Source organism: Esox lucius, chromosome 12 (assembly GCF_011004845.1).
Source record: "Esox lucius isolate fEsoLuc1 chromosome 12, fEsoLuc1.pri, whole genome shotgun sequence".
NCBI classification, from domain to species: domain Eukaryota; kingdom Metazoa; phylum Chordata; class Actinopteri; order Esociformes; family Esocidae; genus Esox; species Esox lucius.
Genome location: NC_047580.1, coordinates 35,306,305 through 35,322,183, shown reverse-complemented (window position 1 = coordinate 35,322,183; position 15,879 = coordinate 35,306,305). Strand labels below are relative to the sequence as shown.

The 15,879-nt window shown below is 41.8% G+C and overlaps 1 protein-coding gene across 2 annotated transcripts; it reads right to left on the bottom strand.

Moving 5' to 3' along the window:
* Positions 1–1,051: 1,051 nt before the first annotated feature.
* Positions 1,052–15,239, bottom strand: cxxc1a (CXXC finger protein 1a). 2 transcript variants are annotated; one of them, XM_029123891.2, is made up of 16 exons: positions 15,077–15,239; positions 13,558–13,575; positions 12,963–13,114; positions 11,327–11,427; positions 10,310–10,452; positions 9,362–9,517; positions 8,456–8,518; positions 8,097–8,246; positions 7,679–7,792; positions 7,306–7,520; positions 6,859–7,066; positions 6,205–6,318; positions 5,998–6,047; positions 5,664–5,760; positions 5,381–5,533; positions 1,052–4,381 (listed from the first exon to the last, which is right to left on the bottom strand). In XM_029123891.2, exons 1-16 carry the CDS (start codon positions 15,077–15,079, stop codon positions 4,235–4,237), a joined length of 1,884 nt encoding a protein of 627 aa, XP_028979724.1. In that variant the 5' UTR covers positions 15,080–15,239; the 3' UTR covers positions 1,052–4,234. The 2 variants fall into 2 exon arrangements, with proteins under 2 accessions (XP_028979724.1, XP_028979725.1); XM_029123892.2 differs by lacking the exon at positions 13,558–13,575.
* Between the last annotated feature and the right edge of the window lie 640 nt (positions 15,240–15,879).

Genomic DNA, 15,879 nt, shown 5'->3' with positions numbered 1-15,879 from the left:
TTTCCAGCCTGACTGCACGACTCGCTGTTTTCCCTTCGACGCTACTACTGAAAAAATGCTCATTGCAGGAGAATCGCTGGCGCTACAGTTTATTTTCTCGTTTCATCATTCCTTGTTAATATGAAACGTTATTTCATGTCAGCGATGTAGCGCCAACATTTCTCACTGGTCTGTAACGTTGCAACCAATATAAACATACTGCCTCATGCAAAGTAACAAAAAAAATTGTTGAAATACTCACAGCCTTCTTCCATCGCTGCCGAAATCACGTTCGATCGTCCGTTTTTCTCGTTCTCGTTCCTTAGGACGTAATGGATTGAACTGAGCATGTGCAGAACGAGCGGGAAGGGACGGCGATCGCGACAATAATTAAATATTCTAAAAAGTGTCGGGCAGTTCAACTCCACATACAAGAGAATGTCACTCACTCGGCTTACTCAAATATAGGCTAACCTCTCTATCCTTTCAGTTTGAAAGGTGACCCATTAAAACGTGGCCGAGTTCTAGTAAAAGTGCAGCATGATTAGATCAACAGGGTACTTTCACTAACGTGAGCGATTTTGTGACACAATTAATGGAGATCACATTATCGCTAAATGTTAGGCTATGTCTGTTAAATGTGAAAATACTTACTAACACTGATCACACCTAATATTTTATTTTCCCTTCCATGAATCCAATATCCTTTACCGCAATCCCTTGGATTGAGGGTCGCCGTGAATGTTGGGGGATAATGCAGGCTCGCGTGAATAGTCGATGAGTGGGGGAAGGGACCTATCTCCTTATCGATTCTACTCTTAAAAAAAACAATGGGACCTAGTCTATACAAACACGATCTATGTTTTTGTGATTTCATTGTTAATTCGATATAAATGAACGCGATTATATAAATCCAAGTTTTTTTGCCAAAAACAAAATTTCAACTGAAGGACGCCAACAATGACGGAACAAAAAAGCAGAGAACACGAACAGTTGTGTTCTTAAGAAAAGTTAAGCTACAACAAAAAACGTTTCTATACCCAACCAAGAATAAACAGGAGATGTCTCAATATAAGAAAGTTGGCATGTTTTATTGTAGCCTAACACATACAGTACTTTAACTCGAAGTTCATTGCTACACTTAAAAAGACAAAATACATGCAATGTTGACTTTGGCAGATACATAATAAGTGAACGCTGTTGGAAAATGATTTTAGACAAAGACGCACTCAGTAAAGTGCCAGCAGTAGTGAGGGGTGCTCGTGAGCGTTTTTTGTGTACTTCCTCCTCCAACCCGGTACTACATCAGCCATTTTAGCGTTACATGTTATGACAACAAAACGGAACATTTTAACATTTGCATGATGTTACGAATCCAATTCGTAACGTCATACAAATTTGGTGTGCTTAAGATCCCAGAATGCACTCCGAACCACCCTCAACGGTTAGTAAGAACATACAGTGTAGGATAAATACTGGTACTTTTGCGGCTTTGATTTGCAACCAAATGGCACATTTTTGTCCCTTTATACGGAATGGGCAACGTCCCTGTTTGTGAAGGACAGCATTTTATTTTTACGAGGGGCCGCAGTGGCTTACCCAAACGAATTCCACACTATCTGGCCATAGGCAGAGAGAAATATTACAGATTCTGGCCATAGGCAGAAATAAACATGAGTGACAAAAATCAATGGGGGAAGGGGTGATGACTAAATAAATGTAGGTAGCTGATTGCTAGACTAATTAACGTCATAAAACACTTTTTGCTAACCTAACCTGTACTTACGGAGTTAATGTCAGCTGCTGACACCAACCACATTGTGTTAGTTACTATGCTGTAATTTGATAAGGATCTGGCCCGGGTGTGTACAACGGGGTACTGCAGATGACCTGTTGGGACAACCTTTGACCTGCGCCCTGCAACATGTTTTATTAGGGTACAGTATTGGACATGACAGGTGTAGCAGGGTTGGTTTGACTCCATTTAAATTGGTCTCATGTCAAACAGGGAACCAAACGTTAGTTTTTCCCATTCGGCAGTTTTCTGTTGGCCGCAAGTTTAATCAAACCCAGGCAATGTAAATGTTCAAATGCTCACATACACGATCGGTCAAAGGTTTGGACACACGTGCCCATTCACTTGAATGGGTGTGTCCAAACTTTTGACTGACAATGTACATGTTTCTGGTTTCTTTCAAAATAGTGGATTTTTCTTGTCTACTTTTCTTTATTGTCGGAAATTATGACAGAAACAGTGTATTTAGAAATATTATGACTTTCAAATAATTATGAAGGTAATTAGGTGCATGGTATCACACAACTATAAACTCCACTTCATATTAAGTTATAAATTCCTAGGCAACATGCTTCCATAACCAATGGAAGCTCTCCAACTATATACATTGTTTCTTTGCAAGACAATGACTTTGAATAATGTCAGAATAACTTAAAATTGAAATTTAAGTGAATGTTTTACTTTGCCATGGCAGTCCACTCAGCAACAACTATTAATGTTTTCCAGGGTGTCCTGGGTTCATTTAAGTCAATTAAAAACCTTCAGAAAAAAAAGTATCTGTGGTTCACTACAGACCTGACCATGGTGATCAGGAGACCCGTGATAATTACAAGAAGATTGCAAATATTAGTCAATGCTGGTCTTTGCAGTCTACCTGAGATGTGAAATGGTTCTCTTTACTTTAATAATGCACAATTTAGAAAAAAAGATTATTAAAACACTTTGCCCATGTTTTGTTTTTAGCTCTGATGTCAGCTTGTCCAACTGTTCATAGACACAAGGATGCTCAGTGCATAAGTGCAATGGCAGGCAATTGTTGCATCTTTCTACACACACTTTGTAATTACCACACAACACCTAACCAATGAAATGCATTTTAGAAATGTAAATTAGTATAATTGTGGAAACCTGAATGGATTGGAATTAAAACTTCATTGAGCCCAACCCTGGAGGACACCTCTGAGCAGCCAGTTTGGCCCAGCCATATGACATTTCTCCGTTCTTCATCTATGACTTATTTCCCAGGCAGAGCTTCTCTAGACCTTCTCTCAGTCTTTCTTGATCCAGGATAATCCTTCCCTTGGGTAGAGCTCTAGGACGTCCCTCCACCAATCAGAAACGTTAACTGCAAAACCGCCGCAGAATCAGCATCCAAGGGGTTAACTTCCCCCAGTCCTCATATTCAGTCCCTTTTGAAAAAAACATATTCAGGGTATTCCCATGAAAGATGCCAATACTGTAATCCAGTACCACTGTCCCCCCAACAGGTGGCTTCCCTCATATGAATGGATCATTCTGATAATACTGGCGTATGTAGTGTTAAAGCTGCAGTGTGCTCCAGAAGTCTCTTTTAATGGCTTCAGAACAACAAACCAACTAATGTTGGGTTAAAATCCGAACCACATCCTTAAAAACATATATTTTTTTAAATACAGTGAAAACCAGGCCCCGGTTTCCCAATAGCATCTCATAGCTACGGTCATTGTCCGAAACTTTATAGGACCATGGTTAAATCTCAGAGCTGTTTAACAAAAAGATTGTTATTTAAGAGATAAGTTACACTGGGAAACACTCGTTATGTACTGACTGCCAATTGTAGTACACATTTCAACATGTGAACTATTTTTGCAATTAGACAACCGCCTGTAAATGTTTCCTCTATTATATTTTGTTATGTATAATGTGCACAATGAACCCGGAAAGTCTGAGAGAGATTCTCAGTTTGGGAAACTCCAGCAAATGTGAAAACAAATGCGGTCCTAAAAATGAAGTTTACACTGCAGTGGAATTCATCCACAAGTCAATGTGACTAAAGAGATTAAAGTAAAGTAAATGTACTTGTTTCGTAGTTGTGCGTAATACATTTCAAAGATAACATCGTTTAAAAAAAAATATTTTTGTGAGAACAGCAGCTCATTCAGAAAGGGCTTTAAAAAAAAAATTAAATAAAAAAAAGTCTGAGCTAGCTGCTGTGAAAATTCTCCTGTGCGTTTTCTGCAGAAGTAGGTTCAGTATGAGAACAGGATCCTTTATTCTCCTACTAATATATTAAGAGTCTCTTCGACCGGGGCGACGGCTATCGGCTTGTGGGTCACAGAGGAAAGAGGAGGGGCTGGATAGGCACCGGTCACCGCTGGTGATAAGACAGGGTCGTGGGTACAGGGGGTTGCCTTGGTAACAGGTCGGTTCCATCTTTCAGTTGAGGTCACTGGGTTGACCCGGTCGTTGGGTCACCACGGCCTACCTGTCCTTGGCAGTGCGGAGGTCGGTGGTGACGGGGTCGTGCTGGATGGTCTGGTGAAGCATGAGGGCCAGGAGGCCGGCTCTGTTGGTCATAGCTGTGCGCACATTCCTCTCCTGCTCAAACAGCTCGTCCAGCTTGTACCACTGGAGACAGAACAGAGATTACTGGAATAGAATGAATATACACCACTGGAATATAATTAATATACACTAATGGAATAAAATGAATATACACCATTGGAATAGAACGAATATACACCACTGGATTAGAACAAATATACACTAGTGGAATAAAACAAATATACACTAGTGGAATAAAACAAATATACACTAGTGGAATAGAACGAATATACACTAGTGGAATAGAACGAATATACACTAGTGGAATAGAACGAATATACACTAGTGGAATAGAACGAATATACACTAGTGGAATAGAACGAATATACACTACTGAAATAGAACGAATATACACTACTGAAATAGAATGAATATACACCACTGGAATAAAATGAATATACACCACTGGAATAAAATGAATATACACCACTGGAATAAAATGAATATTCACCACTGGATTAGAACGAATATACACCACTGGAATAAAATGAATATGCACTACTGGATTAGAAGGAATATAGACAAATGGAATAGAACGAATATACACTAGTGGAATTTAACAAATATACACTAGTGGAATAAAAAAAATATACACTAGTGGAATAGAACGAATATACACTAGTGGAATAGAACGAATATACACTAGTGGAATAGAACGAATATACAGTAGTGGAATAGAACGAATATACACCACTGGAATAAAATTCATATACTATTATACAGTCCAATAGAAGATCACAAACACTTCACTGTCCTATAGAAGATCACTAAAACACGTCACAGGCCTATACATCATTAAAACACTTCACAGTCCTATAGAAGACAATAATATATTGAAGGCCCCTAGAAGTTGGATCTATTTAAGCAAAGATCTATTTAAGATTAACTGACATTGTTTGTTGTATAATTTTTGACCTTTTGCAACAAAGACTGGAAACTGAATTAACAAAAAACTGGAAACTGGATTAACGGCAGATGATCTTTCGGAGGTAGCAGTAGTTGTAGTGGTAATATTATACTAACCACTCGGACCCTCTCCAGGTCCACCTCCGCTCTCCTCAGTTTCTCCCAGCAGTAGTGTTTGTTGCACTTCCTCTTGGAAACCCTGCAGTACTCCCCTGTGGGCTCGAAGACGTCCCTCACGAGGGGGCAGCCACACACCTCATCTAAAGACACCTGGAGGGTGACACCTGGTTAAGGAGAGGGCATGGTGGCAAAAGCAGCTTCTTGCAGTATGTTTTACTCTGATGGTTGTTATGACTGCTTTTAGCATGTTATGATGGGTTATGATGGGTTACAAACCAACCTTAGGGTCCCTAGAGTGTTCTGGACAAAGCACCTGTAGTCTCTTGCAGTATGTTTTACTCTGGGGGTTGTAGACATCACAGAACAGTCTGGTTGCACTACAAAGAGACAAAATAGAGTCCATATTTCAATAGCTGGTGGTAATAGAATGTACCTGCGCCAATCATGTTTTATCCTTTAGCTTGTCAGCACTTTTAATTCCACGACTGATCAAAAAACTATTTTTCTCATGGTCTCTCAGCAGCATTATGAACAACATGTTTTTCAAACATCTTTTATTACTTTATTAAATAGCCTTTATTAAACAGAGACGTGAGAGAATGATTTCCCCTTACCCATCGATGCGTGTGGGATACATGGATCCAAAGGAGGTCTGGCTCTCGTACTGGTCAGTGAAACCAAGGACAGGACAAAACAGGATTACAAAACATTCCACACAAATAATACAATGGTGCTGTCAGTGTGTAAAGATCTGTCATCCCTTTGATGATGAAGGAACCCGGTTAAGGCACCTTTTTTCAGTTTTTTGTCTTCTCACTGACCTTAGCGTAGCATCGCTCCATGTGCCGTAGCGCCACCTTGGGGTTGATGGGGTGACTGCAGGACACACAGAATATCTGAAGGTCCGTGTCAGCGTCACCCTCTCCCTCATTCACCTGAAGGACAGACAGACGGACAAAAACAAATCAACCCTCTCCCTCATTCACCTGCAGGAAAGACAGACAGAAACTAATCAACCCTCTCCCTCATTCACCTGAAGGACAGACAGACAGAAACAAATCAACCCTCTCCCTCATTCACCTGAAGGACAGACAGACAAAAACAAATCAACCCTCTCCCTCATTCACCTGAAGGACAGACAGACAGACAAAAACAAATCAACCCTCTCCCTCATTCACCTGAAGGACAGACAGACAGACAAAAACAAATCAACCCTCTCCCTCATTCACCTGAAGGACAGACAGACAGACAAAAACAAATCAACCCTCTCCCTCATTCACCTGAAGGACAGACAGAAACAAATCAACCAATGTTTTTCTGAAGAGTAGCAGCAGTGGGGAGTTTTGTGGACGTTCCACATAGGTAGCAAGACATTTAAGTATGTTTAAGACCTTTTTGCTTGCTGTAGAACATACACTTCTTATGTGAATATACACTAATGCTCTAGAGTTTCCATCCCCGTGTACGCGCCTCACCTCCTCATCCTGTTGCACCCCCTGTTGCTTGGCCTTGGCGATGATCCCCTCCAGCTCGTGGAAGCGTTTCTCCATGTCAGTGAGTCTCAGCCGGGCTGACTGCTGGTCCCTCCGGATGCGCTCCAAGAGCTTCTTGCCCTGCTCCTCCGCCACACACGGGGACTGCTGCCACTGCTGGATCCGCTGAGGCAGGATCTCATAGATACGACTGGATGACCGCAGAAAGACGCAGGAGCGCGACAGGGAGGTTTGAGGGAGACAGGTGGACGGACAAGCAGATTAGCATCCAAACGACTCGTTTCCGGGTTTCCAAGACTATGGAAGGGCTACATTTGTACACCCCCAAAAAGGCCTTTGGGAGTCTCTGGGACTTTGGTATTGTGTTGGGTAAAGGTGTGTGATCGGTACGTGCGTAGTGTGCCTGTGTGCGTGTTTAATCATTCTCACTTGGCCGCCAGCTTCATGCCGCAGTCTTCGGAGCAGTATTTGGAGCCAGACCTGGCAACCTCGACACAACCGGGGCCCAAACACTGTTTCATGGCCCCCGGCCCGGCCCCGTCCACCCGGACCTCGGCCCCAGCCCCTCTCTCGCTGCACCTCCCTCGCTCACGGTGCTTCTGCTTCTGCTTGTGACGACGCACCTCCTTCCCCTCCTTCTCTTTCTGCAGGAGAAGCAGGGACGACACAGGAAGCCATTTTTTAAAAGATGCATTCCAGGATTTCTGGCCACTGGTTATAAAAGTGGTACAGTCAAGGCAAAAGAGGTCCCAGAATATTGTGTAATAATTATAAACATTATCAAATAATAAAATAATAAAACCTTCTCTTTCTTCTCCGATCTCTTCTCTCGCCTCTTGACATGTTTGACCTTGACGGCTCTCTTCCGCTGCACGGGGTCAAAGGTCCCCTCCTCATCTTCATCACTGTGCCATGGCTGCGTAGACACGGCAGAAGACAATCAATCAATCATAAACAATCAATCAATCAATCATATTCAATCATATTCAATCATAATCAATCATATTCATTCAATCAATCATGGTCAATCATAGACAATGAATCAATAATATTCAATCATAGTCAATCATAATCGATCAATCAATCATATTAATTCAATCAATCATAATCAATCTCCTGTTTGAGTAGTGGGAGGCAGCTCCAGCGTTACAAAACTAGAGCTGAGTGTGTGTCTGCGCGTGTCTGTCAGTGTGTGTGTGTGTGTCTGTGTTTAACCGGACCATGTCATCCTGGTATCCAGCCCTGTAGTGTTGGTATAGCTCCAGTTCGTTCTCGCTGTAGTCATCAGACAGATGCTCCCCCCTCTTCAGACTCGCCCGGCCCCCGCGTCCCGATGGGGTCAACTCCTCATCCTTCACCCCCAGCGTTTTCTACACAGAGATGTCAAACCCACGGTCACACCTCTGAGGTTTTACCAGACACGCCAGCCCAGAGGGACTCATTCATTTGATGCCAGCAACAGTGTTTTCAAAATGTACAAGCAGCTGTTTGCTTTCTACTAACAAAATGTGTCTTTAACGGTTTAATGCACTTTAACCCCAGTGACCCAATCCCCAATAAGACTCCCAGTTACACTTACGAGTCTTCGGTTCACCTCAGACCCCATTGGACCAGAGTGGACCGGACCAGGAAGTAAATCTGACTGTAGGACACAGAACATCATCCACAGTTAATGCCTCAGCGTCATCCTTTATGTCCATTATCAAACAATGCAAATCTATATAAACAAACACACATTACATTCTATCACTGCTCCGAAATGGTTCACACACAGACATTTACCTCAGCGCCTAAATTAAAATTCCAGGTTGAACAGCAAAATATGTATTTGAATATTCAGGAATATAATGCATGGCGCAGCCAAGCCTGCTGGTGATTTGTGTTTTCCAAAATGTGGTCACGTGGCGTAACAGGCCGGGATCATGTGTGTGTTTTCAGAACGTGGTCACGTGGCGTAACAGTCCAGGATCATGTGTGTGTTTTCAGAACGTGGTCACGTGGCGTAACAGTCCAGGATCATGTGTGTGTTTTCAAAACGTGGTCACGTGGCGTAACAGTCCAGGATCATGTGTGTGTTTTCAGAACGTGGTCACGTGGCGTAACAGTCCAGGATCATGTGTGTGTTTTCAAAACGTGGTCACGTGGCGTAACAGTCCAGGATCATGTGTGTGTTTTCAAAACGTGGTCACGTGGCGTAACAGTCCAGGATCATGTGTGCGTTTTCAAAACGTGGTCACGTGGCGTAACAGTCCAGGATCATGTGTGCGTTTTCAAAACGTGGTCACGTGGCGTAACAGTCCAGGATCATGTGTGTGTTTTCAAAACGTGGTCACGTGGCGTAACAGTCCAGGATCATGTGTGTGTTTTCAAAACGTGGTCACGTGGCGTAACAGGCCCGGGATCATGTGTGTGTTTTCAAAACGTGGTCACGTGGCGTAACAGTCCAGGACCATGTGTGCTGCATGTCTCTGTGTGTCAGACTCACCCGGGCGCGAACATCACACTGCCTGAGTCTGCATTTCTGTCGGATTTTATTGGGCCCTCCGAACTTCTTCATGTCTTTACAGAAGTCGCACTGGGCACAGTCCTCCGTCCTGCGGCAGGGCTCACACTCTCCACACATTCGAGCTGAACGCTTCACCTACAGACACATGGTTACCACACGGTTACCACACAGTTACCACACGGTTACCACACACCAATCACCTGTCAGGAACCAATCACTGTTACCACCAACACCGACAACAAAGCCTCTCCTAACGTTGTTGGTGCTGAAGGCTTTTATTGGTGTACATTTCTGACTTCTAGTCTTAGTGGCAGTGTTCTCAAAAACAGGACTTTATGGGTGTGGAGGAATAGGAAAGAGAAAGGAAAATTATAGGAGAGATACACACCAAGAGAGATACAGTATTAGAGAGGTAAGTTAAAGTACAGTACTAATCACAGATGTGTGAGACATTTAAATGTTTTAAATAAAAGTGGATGATTTATGCACACATTTAACTCCGTTACAAAGGGGATGGAAGTACAGTATTGGATGATTCTGTAATGAAAAATATGTAATTAAGGTATTGAATGATTCTGTAATGAAAGAGAAAAGCACAATATTGAGTTTTGGGTGATTCTGTAATGAGGATGGTGATTGTACAGTATTAGATGATTCTGTAACGAGGATGGTGAAAGTACAGTATTGGATGATTCGGTAATGAAAAATATGTAATTAAGGTATTGGATGATTCCATAATGAAAGAGATGAAAGTAAATTATTGGATGATTCTGAAATGAAAGAGAAGAATGTACAGTATTGGATGATTCTGTAATGAAAGAGATGAATGTACAGCACTGGATGATTCTGTAATGAGGATGATGAAAGTACAGCACTGGATGATTCTGTAATGAGGATGATGAAAGTACAGCATTAGATGCGACTAACTCGAGAACCCCGACGCCGTTCTATCTTCAGATCTGGAGTATCAGGGTTCTGCTTCTCCATGTTCTCTGTCTCGTTCTCCAGTTTAACCTTGGGTTCCTTCGTCTTCTTGGGACGATACTTAATCTCCAGACTCCCGTCTTTGGCTGGATAACACACACAACACAGTGGTCAGATGGATAACACACACACACACACACACACACACAACAGTGGTCAGATGATTTCCATCATTAAAGAATCATAAAACATCCACATACACGCAGTTTCCGGTTTCAAGTTCAAGGTTGACCATTTACATAAAAAGGGCTCACTAATTGGCCTTTTGGTTTGAGACCACAAAAGGAGTGCAACGTTTTTGTTTTCATGTCTTTTTCCATTTCTCTCCTCTTTCTGTCCTCCTGTCCCAGGGCATCAATTGATTGGTTGTCATGCAAAATACAGATCTACCTTTACGCACTGACAGGTTATCACACAGAATACAGACCTACCTTGACGCACTGACTGGTTATCACACAGAATACAGACCTACCTTTACGGACCGATTGGTTTTCACGCAGAATACAGACCTACCGACACACTGATTGGTTTTCACGCAGAATACAGACCTACCGACCCACTGATTGGTTGTCAGGCAGAATTTAGACTAACGTCGCCTCCCCAATTGGTTGTCAGGCAGAATACAGACCTACGTCGACACACTGATTGGTTGTCAGGCAGAATACAGACCTATGTCGACACACTGATTGGTTGTCAGGCAGAATACAGACCTACGTCGACACACTGATTGGTTGTCAGGCAGAATACAGACCTACGTCGACACACTGATTGGTTGTCAGGCAGAATACAGACCTACGTCGACACACTGATTGGTTGTCAGGCAGAATACAGACCTACGTCGACACACTGATTGGTTGTCAGGCAGAATACAGACCTACATCGACACACTGATTGGTTGTCAGGCAGAATACAGACCTACATCGACACACTGATTGGTTGTCAGGCAGAATACAGACCTACCTCGACACTTGTCGCAGTACCACACCCGGATGGCCTTGGCTGCCTTCTCTGATATGCCGATGCAGTCTCCATGGTACCATTCAGTACAGCAATCACAACCACTGCAGAGACAGACAGAGACAGACATTAGATACTGACAGACAGAGACAGACATTAGATACTGACAGACAGAGACAGACATTAGATACTGACAGACAGAGACAGACAGAGACAGGCATTAGATACTGACAGACAGAGACAGACAGAGCTAACATTAGATACTGACAGAGACAGACATTAGATACTGACAGACAGAGACAGACAGAGCTAACATGAGATACTGACAGACAGAGACAGACATTAGATACTGACAGACAGAGACAGACATTAGATACTGACAGACAGAGACAGACAGAGACAGGCATTAGATACTGACAGAGACAGACATTAGATACTGACAGACAGAGACAGACAGACAGAGCTAACATGAGATACTGACAGAGACAGACATTAGATACTGACAGAGACAGACAGAGCTAACATGAGATACTGACAGACAGAGACAGACAGACAGAGACAGACAGAGCTAACATGAGATACTGACAGACAGAGACAGACAGACAGAGCTAACATTAGATACTGACAGAGACAGACATTAGATACTGACAGACAGAGACAGACAGAGCTAACATGAGATACTGACAGAGACAGACATTAGATACTGACAGACAGAGACAGACAGAGCTAACATGAGATACTGACAGAGACAGACAGTAGATACTGACAGACAGAGACAGACAGAGCTAACATGAGATACTGACAGAGACAGACATTAGATACTGACAGAGACAGACAGAGCTAACATGAGATACTGACAGACAGAGACAGACAGACAGAGACAGACAGAGCTAACATGAGATACTGACAGACAGAGACAGACAGACAGAGCTAACATTAGATACTGACAGAGACAGACATTAGATACTGACAGACAGAGACAGACAGAGCAAACATTAGATACTAACAAACAGAGACAGACAGAGCTAACATGAGATACTGACAGACAGAGACAGACAGAGCAAACATTAGATACTGACAGACAGAGACACAGCTAACATCAGATAGATACAGACAGAGAGACAGACAGACTGAGACACAGCTAACATCAGATAGATACAGACAGAGAGACAGACAGACTGAGACACAGCTAACATCAGATAGATACAGACAGAGAGACAGACAGACAGACTGAGACAAAGCTAACATCAGATATATACAGACAGACTGAGACACAGCTAACATCAGATAGATACAGACAAACTGAGACACAGCTAACATCAGATAGATACAGACAGAGAGACAGACAGACTGAGACAAAGCTAACATCAGATAGATACAGACAGAGAGACAGACAGACTGAGACACAGCTAACATCAGACAGATACAGACAGCGAGACAGACAGACTGAGACACAGCTAACATCAGACAGATACAGACAGCGAGACAGACAGACTGAGACACAGCTAACATCAGACAGATACAGACAGCGAGACAGACAGACTGAGACAAAGCTAACATCAGATAGACACAGACAGAGAGGGGGGAATGTTGTCAGAGAGACATACAGGAAGTTACAATGACAGAACAGTCAGCCTACATCATGAAACAGTTAATGTCAGGTCTGCGACAGACACAGTAGACAGGACCCGTCTCCCCGTCCTTCTGGGTTCCTACGGGGCAGGGACCCGGGCCGCGGACGGGACCAGGGGCTGGGCTCAGGTCCGACACCTCACTATGGCTGTCTTGGGCCTGGGGGAGAGGAGCAGCCAAAATATTCATGTGTGAATAAAGATTAAGTAACTGCCGCAAAACCAAAATATCCCTGGAATGATAGTGAAAAGGTGGACTTGAAAGCAAAGGGAAAGGTGGACTTGTGCAGACATGCACTGGGTTCATTGGGAAAAAGGCTACCATCAGCTCACGTATGACAAAAGTTACAACTGGGGTTAGGTTGGGATAAACATAGGGACCGATTGTTGAGGGTTAGGATTAAGGTTAGGATTAGGGTTATGGTTAGGATTAGGGTTAGGATTAGGGTTAAGGTTAGGATTAGGGTTAAGGTTAGGATTAGGGTTAGGGTTAGGATTAGGGTTTTTTGGGGGTTAAGGGTACTATGGGAATAATGTTTGGGGTCCCTACTAGGATAGTAAAGTGTGAAATGTGTGTTTGCCTCGTAAATTGTTGTAGCTTACATTAGATCCATTCTGTTCCTGTCCACAATGACCAGAGAATAAATGTGCTTTAGATAATAAAATAGTATTAACTAAAAGGTATTCAACCTTTGCAAACCCAGACATGGATTTTTAACACTGTTGAAATATGTTTTTGAATTCAGAAAAACAAAAATGACACCCTGGACCTATTACTCAGAAGTACACATCCTTTAGCCAAGATAATTGCCAACAAATGCTTCTTGTCACCATCAATGACTTTGCTGATCTTTCTAATGGCAATTAAGTCAACTTTTCAGCAGCAGACTCTTCACATGAGTAAAGATGTCATCCACCAACTGCTGGTTTAGTGCTCTTCAAAAGCTTTGTATAAGATTCAGATCTGGACTTTACTGCCTCTTCCAGGTGGGGAAGTATTGACAGTTACATTTTAGACTAAATATTGAATCTGTTTGGAAATAGGTTGTGCTGTATCATAACAAAACACAACTGATTTTATTGCTGAAATGTATTCTCCATCTTTTTAAAAATGTAATCAATTTGTTTTCAGCACTTTTACATCCACGGCAATTTGTTATCCACTGAACTATTTTTCGGTCTTGTCCCCTGTGCAGCAGACATTGTGAGCTATGAGTGGAATAACAAATTGCAATAAAACTACAGAATCAAATCCCAACACCAACGTAATTGTAAAAATAGTGGCAATCGCAATACATATGAATCAGAACCTTAGTATTGACATAATATTATATCTTGAGAGTCCACGCAATTCCCAGCTCTATCAAACAACAAACAGATAAGTAGAAATGCTTGACTGTTCTAGAGTGGACAGATTTAAATCACATCTATGTCGTAAGGCGATAGAAAAAAAACAGAAGTTGGTGAAGGGTAGAATTCGGAGCGGCAGGTTTGCCAGGCTGTTTGAGCAATCCCAGACTCGGATAGGTGAAACATCTGTTGTTCTGACCCTAAGTATTTATTTGCTTCGGGCGAAAAATAAAACTATGTTCTGTTATACTAACCTAGCAAAATAAGCACAAAACACAATTGTCGAAAAGTCATAGATGGCCCTAGAAGCGTTTGACGGTAGTTATTTTGGTCAGGACATGTACATCCAAGATATCCTACTAGCTCCGAGTTATTAATAGTTTTGTACATGGTATTGATCTTAATTTGAATTGTAAACTTAAGTTGCCAAAATATTTAATGTTCACTGTTGAGAACGTAAGAAACAAATCTTTTTTTTTTGTTAAGAAATACTCAAGTATTTAAGATAAGTCTCCTTTTGTATTTTTGGCCGAATCTGTCTAATACAAACTAACATATCATGTAACAAAATACATGAATGAATATATTAATTAATATAGATTTAGATGTCGAACGTAAAATCATTAAGACTGGAATTTACGACTATTATTAGGTTTTGCGATGTAGAATAATGCAGCCTACTGTAAACATGTAAACGTTTCATCCCGCTTTGTGAAGATGGACAATGCGGTGTGTAGGAGATGCAGAAAATGATGAGATAATCTTCACTTACCATTGCTGGAGATTACTTCGGACGAAAGATTAACAGAAGAATCTGGTGTTTAAGCGAAACAGTGTCCAAACAATGCATGAAAAAATTATACATCAGTTATTTCACATTATGATGTTTTGATTTTGCCCGATTTTGGTTCAAAACGTTTGCAGAAAATGGTCGCTTCCGGTTCCTCTTTCTTCAGTGGTTTTGGGAGCGAAATAAATGTAGCCCCCGGAGCGAAGTACGGCGGTGTGCGGCATCTACTGTTTGCTAAGGTCCAGCGTAAATCTAAATGCTGCCGCATTTGTGCTTGTAACGGTCCGAGTCTTTTCAACATATACAGTTTAAAAAAAAAGCCTGATATAGCAGTGGGTAAATGACAGGGGGTAGTAACATTTAATTTGGAGGGGTGGATAGTTCTCTGGCTGTATTTTTTCTTTTTAACTTGCTTTTCTCTCTGTTCATGTCTATCTGTTTCTTCATCTTCTGTCTAGCAATTTATAGTAAAATGCCCTGCAGCCTATTCTTTTCCACCGGAGTCAATGTAGCAAAATATTTTATTGATCCATCTTTTTAGTTTTAAATGACATGGGGTTGTGTATGATGGTGTATTAATCTGTTAAATGTTATAAAGCAGGGTTTTCTTTTTTGTTTGATCAAAGACCTGCCTTTTGCTTATAGGGTTTAAAGCCGTTCTTGTTTTGTTCTCATCAAAGTCTGCCTTTATCAAAGTAAATTTTAGGTTATTTTTCGATTAGATTGCAAACACGTTCAAATGCCTTATTAAGTTGAAGTTTTTAATAGCGTTTTGAATTTCAAGT